Source organism: Lagopus muta, chromosome 13, assembly GCF_023343835.1.
Source record: "Lagopus muta isolate bLagMut1 chromosome 13, bLagMut1 primary, whole genome shotgun sequence".
In the NCBI taxonomy this organism is placed as follows: domain Eukaryota; kingdom Metazoa; phylum Chordata; class Aves; order Galliformes; family Phasianidae; genus Lagopus; species Lagopus muta.
Genome location: NC_064445.1, coordinates 8,598,596 through 8,615,482, shown reverse-complemented (window position 1 = coordinate 8,615,482; position 16,887 = coordinate 8,598,596). Strand labels below are relative to the sequence as shown.

Here is a 16,887-nt window from a genome sequence, read left to right as displayed (position 1 = left end):
GTAGACATTGTAAAGATTGTTTTAATACATCAGTATAGCTGTCTTGTAGTGACAATTGTGAATATTCCTCAGAGTCATTACAATACAAAAATATGTATTCTAAACTAAAAAAGAATGTGGTATTACAGCACCTACTCTTCTGAAAAGGAGAAGTAATATGCACTAGATTGTGTATAATTTTTCTTTTTAAATTGCAGGGTTTTGGTGAAGAAAAGCTCAGGTAAGTTGCTTGTAGTAAGCTGTAGTCAAGAAATCATAACCATTTGAGAAGTATCATACTTATTATTTGTGTAACCACAGTACTGATGAGTTCTTCCAGTAGACCAGAGCAAACGTAGAGACCAGTCTGAAGTGCTGAGCAGAAGGAAATCTAAAAATCGGCAAATCCTGAAACAACTGAAAGAAGTTCTAGGTGTTGTGATGTGATCAGACAATAGGTCTAAACTGAGGCTACCATGTTTTTAACTGCTGCTAACTTTCATAAGCCTCATTTGTAGCGATCATAATAACAATATCTGAGAAGTTTTTAGCTTTCTGTGCTTCCTTTAGAACCTCTGCAATTCAGTGGTAGTAGAGAGTGTGTTATCCAAAGCTGTCTTGAAGCTGGTCTGGAATTGAGATTACAACAATGAGCAGTTGACCTGCTTTGATCTGTAATGTAAAGTCAGTAACTTTCATGGAGTCACAGAGTTGTAGAAGTTGGAAGGGACCTCCAGAGACATTGAATGTAACACTCCTGCTAAAGCAGCTTCCCTACAGCTGATTGCACAGGTCAGCATCCAGGCAAGGAGACTGCACAGCCTTGTAGAATTAGTCTAGATGTCATTGATATGTAGACTGTAGCTGTAAAATGCATAATTTGATTTTTCAGTGTTCCAGAAACTTAGGCAGTAAGAGGAAAAAAAAATTAGTATACTGTGAAATGAAGAGCTTAAAGCAGTTTTGGTCTATGTGGCAGAAACTTAATCCATTGTTCAGTTCTTATGTAAGTAGGCACTAAAAAGAAAAACCTACTGATGGCCTCTCTGACCCTTCTGTGAAGACTTGTCCAAACCTGTTGCATTCAATGGAATCCCACTGTGCAATAGACAGCCAGTGGTCTGTTTTTTTTTTTTTTTTTTGTAGTACACCTCGTTAGAACAACTCATCTAAGTAAAGTCTGCTAATTAAAGCTTTCCTGAATCTTTTGTTTTAAATTTAAATTTAATTTGTTTTAAATTCAAATTTAAAAGCCATAGATAGAAATGTCTCTTTATCCCACAACATGAAGTATCTGTGTTTAATGCTTAGTATTCAGTAGTTGTGAACTGGAGCCAGAGGGAAAATTTCATGTCATTTAGAACAACAAAGCATGTATACAAACATGCTTCTGCTTCTTTGTTACATCTGAAGAAAGATTACATGTTTTCTTACAGGCTATATGTGATTTTCTCTGTTCTTGGATGAGAAAGACTGAATGTTGTGAAACATTCTTCTGGCAGAGCTGAAGGTCTGACTTTCAGTCAAAGCAGTATTGTTTGAAGGATATACAATATACCAGGCATTGATTTGTACAGATAATTATTTATCCTTTGAAAAATAAAGGTTAATTTTTACCTTTCATTGGTAATTTAGCTATGCTTAGCGTGTCTTTGTAAGCAGCAGTTCCTGACTGGGGGGAAAAAAAATATCTGTGTGGTGTTTTATGAGTTATGAAGAAATTTGAAGAACATCATCCTTAAAACTAATGTTTGAACTTAAGCTACAAACTAGCTAGTCTTTCACAAACTTTGTGTGTATCTGCATATATTGTTGTGTGTTCTTCAGGATGACCAGGCATTTGCTCAGTCCTGCTGCAGATTGAGGATATTATTGTGCAGTGAATTATTTTCAGGGAACGTTTAACATTAAGGAAAGACAAAATTGTCCTGTGGTGTGTGTGTGTGTTTTGACCTACTGTGGAAACTGCATGAGTATTATTGTGTAAACTGAGTACTATGTGACCAAAGGGATCCTTTGCATTAAGATTATATTAAGGTACTGGACAGACTGTCAAATTTTGAAATTGAACTACTCAAAAACATATTTTTAAGTTGCGCTTTTGAGGAGAAATGCCCTTCTAAATGCTCTGCAGTTAATCAGCAGGAAAGATTCTAGTAAGTCTCTAAAAAGTGGTTAAGGGAAGGTAGTATCATGGGAAAAGATGCCAGGTTCCTGTCTAAGATGTTGCTGATGAGGTAGAATTTTAGAACAGTCCTGAATTGTTGCTGGGTAAACTTGGAAGCAGCTTGTGGTGCAAGTGTCAAAGCCAGGCTTGAAAGAAAACAGTCCCAGAAGAGAATCAGAAACATGAGACTGAAGAGGTTCTAAGAAAACCAAAAGTAAACATTCATGTAAAATAAATCAGTTATTCTGGCATACTACCTTCACTAAAGTCACAACAAAATACTAGCAGAAATTCCTATCAAAGAACACCTTAGAATAGAATTTGTTTGTGCAATAGAGTGGCAGAGGAGCAAACAGCATCAACATTCATTGAGGTGAAATTAATAATTGTAACCCCAGTTTCTGATTCAGGAGAGTACTGGTCACTTCTAGAAACTGAGATATTTATTTATCTTAGTAATGAACAAATACTCTGACTTTGTTCTTGCCAGAATGTATAAACAGGACTCCTTGACACAAACCTCTGCCCAGTTATGACTTAGGCATTAACTTTTCAAACAGACCAATAACTTGCAGTCACTGAAGAAGGTTTATGGATATTGTCTACTTGTTTTTTTAGTAATCTATGGAAAGAAGTCCACGCTATGAAGTTTTTTGTTTAAGATCCAAATGTAGTGAATTGAACTGTTGTGCTTGGGACAGTTATTCATCACCAGTGCCTGGTGCAGTTATTCATGCAGAGCAGGCATGATTTTACCTTTACATTTTACCAGAAAAGAATATCAAAATAAATCTGCAATTTGGACTGAAATAAAACTGTAATTCCACATCTGCAAAAAGAAGAGATGCAAAGGCAGTAGAAAATGCAAAAAGTCTTGTTCAGTAAGTTTAGAAATATTTATTTCCTGTTAGAATCTGACTGGAAAATTCGTAATTCTGTGATAATGAGGAAGTATATGTATGCTATTTCATGCCCAACTATGGGAAAAGTTTTGGAAAATCATAACATTAGAAGTTCAGAAATCATGAAAAATTCAGAAAGATTGCAACCATGTGTTGTAATTAAGCTGGTTGTGGATTGAAGAAAGTGGTGTCAGTAATATACTATGAGCTGCAGCAGTGTCTAGCAATCAGAGAAGCCATAATTGCAGCCAGATTTCATTTGTTTTTAAAGCACAAACATCTTAGGACCAATATCAAATACAAATAACAAACTTCTCATATTTAGGTTACGGGCTTTTAATGTGTTTTTAGAACACTGTGTATTCCAGGAAGTGTATTAAAATACATTCAGAGTTGCTATCTTTAAAAGGTAAGGTACACCTAAAAGGAGAACCAGTAAATGCTTGTGACAGATACCTTGGCATGTTGAAAGTCATGTAGTTAAAGAATTCTTTTCATACGGATTTTGAAATTGAAAGGGTAATGAACGTTTCATGGAACTTGCTTACCGTAAAATGAATTACAGTGGAACGCTTACCAGGAAGTTGTATCTGATGCAAGTTAATTAGTAATTTTTTTTATAGAGAATGATGCTATAAAGCAAGCTCAAAATCCATGATCTTTGACTTGCTGTGGTCAACAGCAGTAACAGAAACTTCATTCTGCTGCTAACAACATCTGGGAGAAGCCGTCATTACCACACTTGGCAACAGGATGTCCGTTCTTAAAGTCTTGTTTTTCATTCTATTGGTGGCTGGTGATTCTCTGAGTCAAGAACGTAAGAAATACATTTTTGCTTTATAGTTTGCTAGAATAGTAATATTTCTATTGAGTACTTGGCTAACCTTTAGAGGCACTCCTGAAGTATTGCAAGCCCAGTGGCGTTGCTTCTGAGTATGTTCTCTTAACTGTTTAGGTAGAGAGAGTTTTTAATTATGGAAAAGCAATGAAGTATTAAGATGTTTGTGTGTTAACTGCTTGTTTTATGTATAGGATTGGGAAGATTGTTTTATGGGAGGATTTCCTGTAAATGTTTGTTCTTAACCCCTTTAAAAATAAAAGATATTGTTATATTGTGAATGACTCAGCAGGGTGTTCTTCAGTGAAATTGAATATTATGGCCTTAATTCAAACTTTAAAAATTTATCTTATGGTGAAAAGTTTTGCAAATAACATTCAGCTGTATTGGTTGTTGGGTTGGTTGGTTGTTTTTTTTTTTCTGAATTTCATAATGGTGCTTAGCCTTGCAAGTCTTTCAGTTCTAATTATCTTCCTCACCTTTTCTAGTGGTGCCTTCTAGTTGATCGTTTAGCTGTACATTCCATGTAAAGATTTCAGGTGTGTGTCCCTAAATGCTTTACTGCAGGCAGGAATTATGTTAGACTTCGCAAGCTTTGTACCAGAACCTCTGGTTCAGCTTGCAGCTTGTTGGTGTGAATGATGAGTACAGCGTTCAGGCCAAATCCTGTGTAGGAAAGAAAAAGAGATAGCAAAAAATGTGTAGGGTTGTGTAGGGCTGAAATGTCAAATGTGATAACTTCTGAGGTTTGACAGAGGTGAGGTGATTATTTTTGGGCATCCATGTGCTTCTGTAGTACTGTAAGCAGTTGACTTCTGGATCATAATTTACAACCCACAATGCATATACAGTAAAAGAGTGGGAGGAGAAACCATATTAATGCAAAATAAATCCTTTATTATACTAAAATGAGGAAGAATAATCTGAAAGCAAACCACATAATAAGGTTTTGCTTGAGTTTATAGTTTGAGAATTTGAGTCCCAAATGGATTTAATGATTCCTTGTCTTTGGCAATGATACAGAGATTATACACACTATAATTTATCTATAGTCATGTTTAAATAATGTGATAAAAATTATAATCATATCAGCCATACACTTTAGCTGTCTGGAAGGTTGTTGTAAACTCAAAGTAATTTGAGCTGGTAAGCCTTAATTTCTCCAGTCATTTCAGAAGTTTTAAGGGACAAGTCACTAGAAATTAAGATCCAGTATTTTTTGCAGAGTATATCATATGAAGCTTAAATTTCTGATGTAATTGGAAATACACATTGGTAACAGTATGCTACCATACAAAAGTCTTAAGTTGTTTTTCTTTATTATTGTTGTGTTTAATTTGCAGCCAACTGCACTGCAATTGAGGACTTTGGTGACTGCAGTGGTAATAGCGACGGCTTCTGTCCTGCCAAAGTTCCTTGTCAGTGTAAAAATGAAAAACCTTTTTGCAGGTAGGTTGTAGTGGTCTTTTTCATGTAAATGTGCTTGTGGAATATATTGTTAATGAGGAACAAAATTTAGACCCAGCACTGTGCTCTGTGAAAATGGGTATCGATCTTCATTCACAATCTGCATGAAATCACAACTGCTGAAAGCATCACAACTGAAGTCTGAATGTAAAGTTTAATTTTTTTTACAGTATGTAATTAGTCATTTATATAATTACTATAAACCTCAATTTCCCCACAAATTGCTATTGTCTCAAATATTGTGCTTTAGAACTGAAATATGTAATAACAAGTTTTTTCCTCAGATTAATCAAAATGAAAGCTTTTAGAAAATCATATGTATAAACATTTTGTTCTCCAAGATGTGCTTGCTTTTTTCCTTTTTAAACAAAAAATCACCATGTGAATAGAAAATATGGCACTTTGGGTTGTTTTTTTTATCATATAATTCGACAGTTAAACTTGTAGGAAGTCAGCAAGAAAATAACTGGTCAGAATTAGGAAGCTCATCTAATTAACTAGTTAACTCAAAGAAATAACTTCTCTGTGAACCAGTCATCATGTTGTTGTTTATTTATGTGACCTCCTGTTTTACCCAATGTATCAGATTAGATAACTGAACATACTGCCTAAATTTTACTGCAACTCCAGCAAATAAAATGCTACTTGAAACTATAAATGTACATATTTTAAATCATATCCTGCTCAATACAGGCATTGCGTATTAACTGAGGTAAGATATCTGTATATCTGTTCTGGAGATAGTGAAGGTTTCATGTGCTTATGGATGATGAAAAGATCTTTGACCAGAATTGCCCTGTGACTACTAGGATTACGTTCTCTTTTCTCGGCAAAGCTTATTATATTATCTTGGAATTGCTGCAGTGCCAACTTGGATATGCAGTTCTTGGTTGATCCTGACCCTGTATTTGCATCATATCCAGAATAAGATGGGTAGGCATTCTCAGATCAGAAACATCTTTAGAGGAACTGAAAAAATACTGAATCTCTGGTTTCCTGCAGTGTCCAATAGTGAATAATTCTACAATAAGATATTTTTTCCTTTTTTTGTATTACTTACATTTTAGCAACATGATTTTAAATGTTTTTATTTGCAGATGTGATTACTACAGAGAGGGCTGGATGGAGTATTGGTACATGGGCCCTAAATGTAACCAGCTTTGGAACACACTGGATTTAATACTAGTATCTGTTCTTCCTGCAGTAGCCCTGGTTTTCATAGTTGTTGCAATATTTCAGTGTGTTTATTGCTGTAAAGGTAAAAAAGCTGGGTAAGTTACTCTGGATACAGTTAAAAAGGTTTTTATAATCAAAACTAAAATAAAACAAAAGTAGCCTGGTATTCTGATTAATTTGTAACCTCTTGATATTTAAATCAACAAGTTTACCATATAGCATCCTTTACCAAAGTATTCCTTGCACAATTTAATCCTAAATCAAGCACCTTAAGTTATTCATCTTTTACCACACTATTCACAACTTCATTCGAAGTCGTTGTCTCTCTTCTTTAATCAGTGCATTTACTACTTCTAACTCAAGACTACCAAGTCTTTCTTGCTGATGTGTTTGCTGTGAAGGATTGGCTTGCTTTCCTCATGTTCGAAAACAAAAAGGGAAATCAGACTGCTGAACACTGACAAGTGTTGCAGATTAAACACTAACCACTGGCAATTTGAGCTTTTCTTTGCTTTCAACACTATCTTTGTTTACATTGGAGTCTCTCCCAATTCCATGCTAAATATTTCATTTTTTCCATCTTTCCTTGTGTCCTGTTAGCATGTACTCCTGGTTTGTCCTGTGTTATTGAAGAACTGCAGTATTACATAGCTTGCAAGTATCATTGCCCTAATAAATCTCAGTTGATGGTACAGTTTGTGAACAAATCTGCAGCCCAAAAAGATTCATTATGACCCACCAAACTATTGCTGATGCTCTCAATTCATGTTCTTCCTGCCCACCAGGAAGCAGACAAATTCTCCGTACCAGGAAGTACACCACAACCCTACATTTAGTCACGAACTGTCTGGTAACCTGGGACATGCTGCTCAGCAGTCACCAAGGGTAAGAGATGTTGCGTGCTGTGCATCACATGTTCCTCTTTCTAGTGAAAATTGAACGTGACCTTGTGGTTCAACAGAGTGGTGTATGAATAGCATGAAGCTGTCATCTTGTAAAACTAAAGATAACCTCAGTTTAAGATCTTAGTTTTATTTGTCCAGTATTTGATTTCCAAGGTCATCTAAATGCATGAACCTCTTCATCAAACATGAAATATATTTAGCTTGCATAGGAGAAAACAAAAAACTTGGTGTTATTTTGAAACGATATTCAAATTAAAGGTTTTTTTTAGGCCAGTTAGAATATTAGTGTTAAAAAGAGAAAAATCTTGGATATGAGCTCAAGCCACATATTCTGGCCTCTTTCCTTGTTTCATCACTGTTCTCTTCTAGCTGCCAGGTGAGCTGCTTTCAGCCTGATCAGCTCAGAAACTCAATCATTGCATGCTATTACTGGTAATAATGCCAGTGCAAGAAAAAGGGCAGTAGTGTGCAGCCAGAGAGGAGGAAGTTGTTACTGTCAGATTTGAACCCATTAAAGCTGCTTGATGGGCTGCACCTACAGTTTCATTTGTGTACTAGCTACTCTTCACCAGAGGAAAGACTGGCTGAACATGTAGTACATCTGGAATTTCAGAGTCATCAGCATTGATTTCTGTATGAGAAGAGACAGTGTAAGAAATGACTGTTCTCTGTTTTAATGTTGAACTAAGCAGTGTCAAATGAAACTAAGCAGAAGTTTTAAGCAAAAAATAGTGCTTTTTCAAAAATTAAGTAGTCCAGCAATGTTCTTTGAATGTGGATCCATGAAGGACCAGGTGTTGCCTTCTGGACTAGGGTAACTGCTGTTACAGGTTTCTCTTAGGCAAGGTGTACTTTACAGCAGAGGTTCTCACTTGAACTGGTGGTTAGCACAAGAGGAGGTGGATAAATACTTCTCAAAATCAGAACAGGAAGTGTGAAATAAAAAGAAAGATGAATGGGAGTTACGTTTTTGTGTCTTTGTATTCACTTCCTCATTCTGTATTTGAAGTGACTATTTAAAGAGTGTATACTGTCTGAGGACACTTTATAAGCCATAGAGAAAAGAAAGAAAAGAATGTAGTCAGATGTATTATTTCCTGTTAAATATGTTTGTGAAGTATTAATACCTTGGAAATTGAGTATATTAATGGGGAAAAAAAAATGGTATGAGACACCTACACCAGCAGGTGGTGCTGTTTAATTTGTAATTAATTCTGAATATCATGTAAATAATGCTATAGTTTTTAAGGCAGGAGTTAGACCAAATTTTGCATGTCTAGTTGAGGAAAGAAATCTTACTGTAAAATGATCTACTCTGGATGATGGCTGTAGTATGTCCTACTTCATCGTTATCCAGACAGTACATTGAAGCCCAGAAACAGATGATTCTGTCTGCCTCATCTCCCTGTTAGATGTGATGGTCATGAATATGTGAGCTGCCAACATGGCAGCCCTGTGCGTGTATTATTCTGTAAACTGGGGAACCTTAACCAAAACTGCCTGAGGGAGGAGAGAGAGAAAACTGTGATCTGCATCTGTGTCTTAGTTTCAACTGGGACAGGGTTGTTTTCTGCAGAGTCTGGTATGATAGCTCCAGCGCTTGCTCTTGCAAGCAGTCTTCCCTGAATACTGCTCCTCTCCTGAGGGTGCTGCATTTTGAAAATTGCCTCAGGTCATCAGGTTTTTTTTAAACAAAGATACCTTTAGAAACAAATATAATGTATTAGTTTTAAGATGAACAGACTTCTTGTTTGTTCATGATGTTTTCATTCGTTCTCTAGAAATATGTCTGGGAAGACAGAAGCCGGTTTAAGCAGCAGTATTGGTTAATACTGGGTTTTTTTTTGTTAATTTAATTAGTTTAGTTAGGTTAGTTTAATTGGTTAATACAATTCATTGGTCTTTCGTTATCAATCACTGTATTTAGTTTAATTTTAGACGTGGTGTTGTATAAATCTGAGGTGAATCCACTGTTATTTGTGGAGTGGCATCTTCTTGAAATGTTTAATCATAAGAAACTCAAGAGAACTCACTGGACTCGATAAGACCCTTAATATCTAGTTTACCTTAATTGTGCAGACTTACCTGGGTACTTCTCTGTATGCCTTTAGGCATACATTTTCCACATTACTCAAATACTTAAAGGTCTTCCTTCTAGCGAATCTTTTAGATAAATTGAATTTATATATGTTAAAACATGTCTGTACTGTTTTTGTTATATATTTTGTTACCAATAAAGAAGTCATCCTATACATTTTCCACCAAAGACAGCTGTGAGTGCGCTGTGCCTAGTGACCTATGTTTGTAATTTGTTATTTTGCTGTGTGCAACCCTTATGTATAGGTCACCTGGACTGGGCAACTGCCGAAAGCTGTACTGAGAAGACAAGATTTTGAAGATCTCCCAGGCCCGAGTCACTTAGATAATTCTAGGTATGCTGTTATTTTTCCATCTTTTCTTTATTTTTCTTTATTTATTTTCACTTGTTCCTTGGGTTTGAAAACCAATCATTTCTGTGTAGTCATTTCTGTCATGCTAGTGCCATGACAGAGATCCAGTAAATGCCAAAGCATTGGACTAAGTAACTTGCATACATTATTTTGTGGCTTGAATGTGATAGAAAAGGGTGTAAGTATGACCTGGCAGACAGGACTAAACTTGTCAGCTTTCTCTGACTTCAAATACATTATTATGTAATGTTTTTGAAGTGTGTTGATGCAGTCTGCTTTCCTAATATAATACTAAAATGAAAAAGTTGGTGCGAATTTCTTTCTGCAGCTTAATTCTAGAGTACTGGTTTATCCAAAGGCTAAGGTATGTTTTTAGTCTATAAAAATTTTAATTATTTTGTTGGAAACATTTTACTTAGTTTTGCTTTCTTACTTTTATCTTCCTCACTAACACCTGCCCACTGTTGCATATACTCCAGCAGTTTTTGCAGAGAACATGTTTCCCATGAGGCAAATAAATGATAGCAGAACATTTTCCTCATAAGCAGCAGGGTCCTACTGCAGTCTGGAGCTGTCTAATACTTTGGTCCATTAAGAAGGCCTGATTTTTTTATTTATTTATTTAAATATGAATGTGGAAAATGTTGATGGTCAACTTATCATGATGTATGATTTAAAAAAAAATCCCAAATTAATGTCCTTAAATTCACTTTTGTAGGATGAGTGGTCTTTTGCAGTAAAAGGAATTTAAAAGACAGAACAATTTGCTGTTCTACTGCAATAGCATTGACATCATGTATGCAGTTAACAGGCTTTATTATTTTTATTTATTATTTATACAAGTACTCTAATTTACATCATATACTTTCTTTACAATGTCTTTTTTCTTTTGCATAGCCCCAGGTATGCTCAGCCAATGAGGAGACCAGACTATGTTTCCAGCCAGCAACCCCAGCAATTCGACAGCTTTGTCTATCCAGGCAGCAATAGACCTTATGGAGGTTATGCAGAGGACAGGCAGTATTCGGTATGTATGTAAACCCACCTTGTAGAACAGTCAGTCTTGGTACTGAGAGCAATTTATCGTAACTCAGATTGATCAAGTTTGTGTTGCTGAATAAGGATATGAGTTAATAGAAGGCCTGAAAGTTCCTGTACAGGTATTTTCTTCAGGGTTATTTCATACCTGCCAATTCCGTTCTAAACTATGTAGATTTTACAGCAGGATAGAATAGAGCAGTTTGCTTGGAAGAAGGGGCCTTTAAAGATCATGCCTGCTGAAATGTTTCTACATATTTCAAAGCCTGTTTCAGTTTGTGTATGCAAAGTTTAATACATTGTTTGCATAAAAATACCAATAAAATATTCTAATAAAAGAAATACATAAATGTAGATTAGTTACCAAATATTTTAATAGCAAGTACACTAGGGAAGTGTATGTCATGCTAACAGTTGAATTCTAATCTCTTTGCAGAGATACTAATGCCCCTTGATCTGAAGTATCTCAGAATGCTGCATGATCAATGAATGAGCAATCCAAACGTTGAGAGATCAGTAAGGCCTTGTGTACCTGGATGCAGAAAAAATAGTAACTCGTAGAGAGCACTAAAAGTCATTTGAAAAGAAGTATAGAAGATAATTATAAAACAAAACATAATTACAAAACTGTTATCCAGTTTATTTACTGTATAATTTATGAAAGTTTATCTTTTTCTGGATACCTGATTTAACAGTTATTACATACTTAAATTGTTGCACATCTATCTGGACAGAGATTTTTGTGATTAACTATGTTGTGTGCCTGACTGACAAGTGCCTGTTAGGAACAGCTGCCTTTTCTCAGAGGGAACTCATAGGAAAGAAGAAAGTCTTCCCAAAGATCCAGTATAAGAGCTGATAAATACACGTGCTAATTATCATTCTTCCTTCATTGCTGTGGATTTAAATCTATATTAAAAAGAAAGGAGAAGCTGCATTTTTCCTTATTCCTTAGGAAGGCTTCTCAAAGACAACCTCTCCAAGTACAGTTTTTCCATTTGGCTTTCCTGATCATTTGTGATTTTTACTCCACTCTGTATCGCTCACAAGCTAGTGAGCAATGGTTCCTAATACAGTGTTTTTGAATAAGACCATGTATTTCTCTGACTGAAATGTTGGAGATTCTTAAGGGCATTTTAGTGTCTAGAATCTATTATATAATCATTTTAGTGTTTAGAATCTATTGTTCCCTGATAGGCATTTGTTTTTCTTTTTCTTTTCTTTTTTTTTCTCCACCAAAAGAGCCAGTAGTTAAGAAAGAAAAGCAACAGATTTCATACAAGCTTGAATATTTATTAAAATCTGTATTCTTGCTAACTCCAGAATCCCAAAGAATGAGGCAAAAGGGAAGGAAGGTTCTCTTGTCAGGTGTAGCCACCTAGTCCACTGATACTAGCAGCACTGAACGAGTGTAACCGACGCACTTAGGTTCTCATTTTCTCAAGATGCATCAAATAATGAAATACTGGCTAATACAGCAGTGTGAGCCCTGCAGTCCCTTGTTTCTTTTTGTCTTAGTCACCTTGTTGAACCTAACAGCTCAGATTTTTTTCTTTAAAAATACAGTCTTTCTTTGTAACATCTTTTGTGAATAATGAAAATAAATGAAGCTATGGAAAATTGACTGCCTTGCCTCTAACTAAAAAATAAAAGGTACTGGAGACCTGAATATTTTTCCTGTTTTCCAAAAAGGCTCAAGCGCGTTATTTTAACACTTATTCTAAACAAGCATTTTCTTTAATGTTAGGTGATGCATGAAACAGTATGACAAAATAGAATCCTAACGTTTTTAGAAACATGAAAATACTGGCATTCCTTACTTATAAATCAGAATTCCTCCTTATAACCAGCTTGATGGCTTAGCTGCATTATGGCACTTTCTATGCTCTCCACAACTGTCAGTTATTGGCTGAACTATAATGGCTTTCCTGTGCAAGTACACTTGCAAAGGTAGAAAACACTTGCACTGGTAGAAAAGCCAGAAATCTATCCAAATCCCTTTCGTTCTCCCTTTCTTTTCCTCGAAAAAAAATGTAGTGAATAGATTCAGCTCCCTAAAAATGGAACTATGGCTCCAAAACTGGCAGTTTTTTCATAGCTCTGTAACTTAGCTTCTGTTGTGATGGCTAAATCTCCAGCCAAAATTTGTTGTTGTCGTTTTTGCTTTGTTTTCTGGTAACATCTATCTAACATGTGTAAGTTTCACCAGTTTTACTACTGTAAGAAACCAGTAGGCATTTCAGTCTGGGCCTAAAAGATATTGAGGCAGATTTACAAATTGTCAAAGCACTGAGTGGTAGGGTAATTTTTCATGAATAGCTGAGAATGCATTCACCAAAATTCATTGAAAAGAATCCAGAGAGTTTCTGAATGTGGACTGCTTGTAAACCTGCATTATAATGTCCTCTGAGGCTCTGTGCAGCCAAGAACAACGCCTTTACATATCAGCACTAATAATTTTCTTGCTGATTAAAGCACAAATATAAAATATTCATACTTTTAACATCCATACAAACAGCTTGAAGAAGCATCTTGTCTCACTGGAGGATGAAGCATGGAAGAATTGCACTCCATTTACTTGTGTGACTGCCTGTCCTTTCTATAGGCATGTTCAGTGACAGTATCCTACTAATCATCCAGTTCCTTTTCAGTTTCTATCAGAAATACGTGAAAATATTTGTCTGTCATCATCTGAATCGTAACAGAAACTGTGCTATTTAGATCCTAGGCTATCAGTTTAAGCTGTTAAGACCCAAGAAGGGTCAGGTACAAGTGTATCAGAATTTTGCCCATGAACTTTGTTTTCCATCATTTTTAGTCTCTAGTAGTGCCATAATTAAAAAAACCTCTGGTTGTTACTGACCTCTGGCTCCATTCACCAATCTGTGGGTAACTGTAGAATTTGAGTGCTAGATTTCATATTCTACCTCTCCTTTGCGAAGGTATAGGAGAAAGAGATGAGGCAATCCTGTCAAAATATACTTGGTGCTGGCAAGAGAAGAGCTAACTGAAGGTATGTGCTCATGCTGCTTACATTAAAATGGATAAATTTTCACAGAGAACGAAGCTTTCCTGTTCAGACTTCTCTGCTCTTTGTTCTTCAGGCAGATGAAGAGTTGCAGGACATCAGCCAGAGGGATAGGCACTGCTCCTGTTTTACTTAACCATTCATGGTCAAATCATCAATGTTAACATCAAGCAGTGGTATGTGAAAGAAAAAAAGCGAAGAAAGTGCTTGAAATAGCTTGGTGTCATTTAAAGTAATCATTACGATTGTAAATACCTTTCTGGTTGCATCATTATGCTTCCGCTGTCTCCCTCTTACCTGGAGAGCCAAGAAGCTCCACAGTTCTTTGGAATGCTTGTGTTCTTAGCTGAAGGGCAAAGGGCAAGTCTAGTCCTCTTATGGTTATTATGATGTGCTACTTCCCTGTCAGATACAAACACTTTTAATTGTTGCACAGAGTGGTGTTTTGGCTTTTGTACATTCTTTCTGATGCGGTGCTGTGACTTTTAATATTTAGATGCCTGTGATCACTGGTATCTTAGATTTGCTTTGGTGTGGTCATGGTTTTCTTGCTATTCTTTTCATTCTGTGCTTCTGACCAATGCTTTCTTTGTAATTGCATCCTCACTCTGCAGATAATGCATGTTGGTTCTGATTTTATATGTTATGTCACACTGTTAGCAGTAGCCTTGTTGCTTGTTGCTGCTTTTTGCTTTGAGCTTTTCCTTGGCATTTCTGAAGAGGGAACCCAGTACAAATTGGATTTTGTTGAGGAAAAGGGATAATTGTCTCTGTTTTTTTGATTGTATCACCTTGTAAGATGCTCTCGCTCTTCCAATTACGCAGTTTTATGATTATCTTTTTAGTTATTTTTCCACTCATTCATACATTTTGGACATCCCATTAGACTTTTAGGCAGCTGAATCCCACTGTCCATGAACAAAATTCGTGTCAAATGTAACTGTAAGGGCAAAACTTTATAAAACAAAGATTCATTTCTTTCAGTTACCCATGTTCTTATTACCTATTAAAAAAAAAAAAAGAAAAGAAAAAAGAAAAAAAAAGAAACTCAGCAGTTGATTATTATGTCCCTAATGGTGTTTGAAGTTGACCAACTCTGTGCAAATATACGTTGAAAACAATTTGTGCGCCCATTTAACAGGTTGGTTTCTAAATTAGAGGTGTTTGTACCCTTAGCTTTGAGCAGAATAAGCTTAGAAGAATTCAGGTGTACAACCCATTTGGGTCAGTCAGAGAACAGACCTGATAGGCTCCCCTAGACTTGAAAGTTCTTCTATGTTCTAAGCGTACGCCATTTCTACCTGTTGAACAGCTGGGTAACATGGGGACTAAGATATATTCATTCTAGCAAGATCCTACAGATACTGTAACAGGGTTCTGCTACATCTTGCAAAGCTAAGACAAAAAAAGAAAAAAAAAAAAACCTACCTAGATGGGAATTAAATCCACATTGCTTACTTTGAGGCAGAAGTCCACAACGTGGACACGGGTAAGTTTCCTAGTGATTCTAAATTTAGTTAAACGTGTTCATACAGACTGTAGGTTTTAGAGACCTAAGATTGGGATTTTAATTCTTATTTATTTTTTTAATACTTTGTTAAGAGGCAGATTTTGTGGGTTTTGCATGTATTTAATGTATGTACGTAGTGTTAATTATAAGTAGATTTCATCAGTTTAATGGTAAGCTGGACATGGTACATGCTTATGGCCTACACTACCTTAGGGATGCGTATTAGTTCTCTTGAACAATTTTTTTGCTGTTCTTTGCTGGACTAGCCAATACTTTGCTAAGTGTATTACTTGGGTGGAGATTAGCCTTCATGTGGGTGTACTGAAAATAATGAAAGAAGTGATGCTGTTCAGCATCACATTTGTGCCTGCAGTTTCTTCCAATTTACTAGCAGGCAGGGTTTTCTTCTGTTAGTTGTATTCTTGAAATTGTCATATGGGCAAGAATGGATTTTAAATCCCCACACCTGTGGTTTTAGTATTGCACTGCTGTGTGATCCTGTAATGAGGTCCTTGCTGAGGTGCCTTATTGGTTGTGGATGAGGACAGTGATGCTGCACCAGGTCACCGGGATGCCCTTTTGACACTTTTTTGCGTCTGCCTGTGCTTTTGTATCTTCTCTGAAATGTATATGCGAAGCTGGAAGTAACAGCCAACTGAGTTAGAAATTCGGCTGGCCTTCCCTTGTCTCAGGGGAGAACAAACGCTCCTTTGCACAGCTTGCTGCTGTGAGCGTCGGGGACAAGAAGTCGTGCTTTTTCCCCCGAACTGTGGTGTGGTAGGGCCGGGCCGTGACCCCGGGCGCGGAGCCACCGTCTCGTCCCGTCCCGCAACGCCAGGCCCCGCGGTGCCGGATGCCGCCGCCGGCCGCAAGGGCGTAAGGAGCGCGGGCGGCCGGCGACCGGCTCCGAGGCGGCTCCCCCGGCCCCAGCCTGGCGCTCGGCCCGCCCGGGCCCCCTCCCCGCTCCCCCCGCCGCGCACAGGCGCGCTCGGCGGCGCGGGCAGAGCGAGGGCAGCGGCCTCGGCGCGGCGGGTGCGCCTGCTCGGCGCGCGGGGCCCGCTGCGGCGCGCAGTGACGTGCGGCGGCCGCGGCGAGGCCGGCGGCGAGCGGGCGGCGGGGGGAGGGGAGCAGGCCGCGCGCGCTCGCGCCCCGCCGCCCGGCCCTGCCTGTGATTGGTGCAGGCCCGGCCCTGGCGGACCCGAATGCCAGGCCGCGGCGGCGGCGGCGGAGTCCTGCGGGCCGAGGCCTCCCCCCCCTCCCGCCGCCCGACACCCGGGCGCAGCCCGCCGAGAGGCCGCCCGGCGCGGGGACCCGCACAGGTGAGCGGAGGCGGCGGGACCGGGGACGAAGGAGGCGGTCGGGCCGCGCCCGAGGCCTGCGGGCGGGTCCGAAGCGCCGGCCAGGCGGGGCGGCTCGTTGTGCCGCGG

At 38.0% G+C, this 16,887-nt stretch overlaps 2 protein-coding genes across 7 annotated transcripts in view; both read left to right on the top strand.

The window, feature by feature from the left end:
- The first annotated feature begins 126 nt into the window (after window positions 1-126).
- Window positions 127-12,472, top strand: LOC125699891 (uncharacterized). The gene is made up of 8 exons (XM_048959909.1): window positions 127-220; window positions 3,672-3,865; window positions 5,230-5,335; window positions 6,451-6,624; window positions 7,315-7,414; window positions 9,778-9,866; window positions 10,782-10,911; window positions 11,359-12,472. The coding sequence occupies exons 2-8, from the start codon at window positions 3,802-3,804 to the stop codon at window positions 11,365-11,367; spliced, it is 672 nt and encodes a 223-aa protein (XP_048815866.1). The 5' UTR covers window positions 127-220; window positions 3,672-3,801; the 3' UTR covers window positions 11,368-12,472.
- A 127-nt stretch (window positions 12,473-12,599) lies between these two features.
- The window catches only part of ZNF711 (zinc finger protein 711), a 39,196-nt gene continuing 34,908 nt past the window's right edge, over window positions 12,600-16,887 (top strand). For 4 of the 6 annotated variants that reach the window (XM_048959891.1, XM_048959895.1, XM_048959893.1 and 1 more), the window contains exon 1: window positions 16,608-16,779. The gene's annotated coding sequence lies outside the window, so the exon portion shown is untranslated. Of the gene's footprint in view, window positions 13,936-14,026; window positions 14,127-16,607; window positions 16,780-16,887 lie in introns of those variants that run through there. The other 2 variants (XM_048959892.1, XM_048959897.1) reach the window with 2 other exon arrangements.

Excerpts from the sequence above, each read along its gene's own strand:
- LOC125699891 (XM_048959909.1), top strand. The coding sequence starts at position 3,802 with ATGTCCGTTCTTAAAGTCTTGTTTTTCATTCTATTGGTGGCTGGTGAT. Across the intron at positions 3,866-5,229 it reads TGATTCTCTGAGTCAAGAAC|CCAACTGCACTGCAATTGAG; the intron begins GTAAGAAATACA and ends TTTAATTTGCAG. Across the intron at positions 7,415-9,777 it reads CTGCTCAGCAGTCACCAAGG|GTCACCTGGACTGGGCAACT; the intron begins GTAAGAGATGTT and ends CCTTATGTATAG.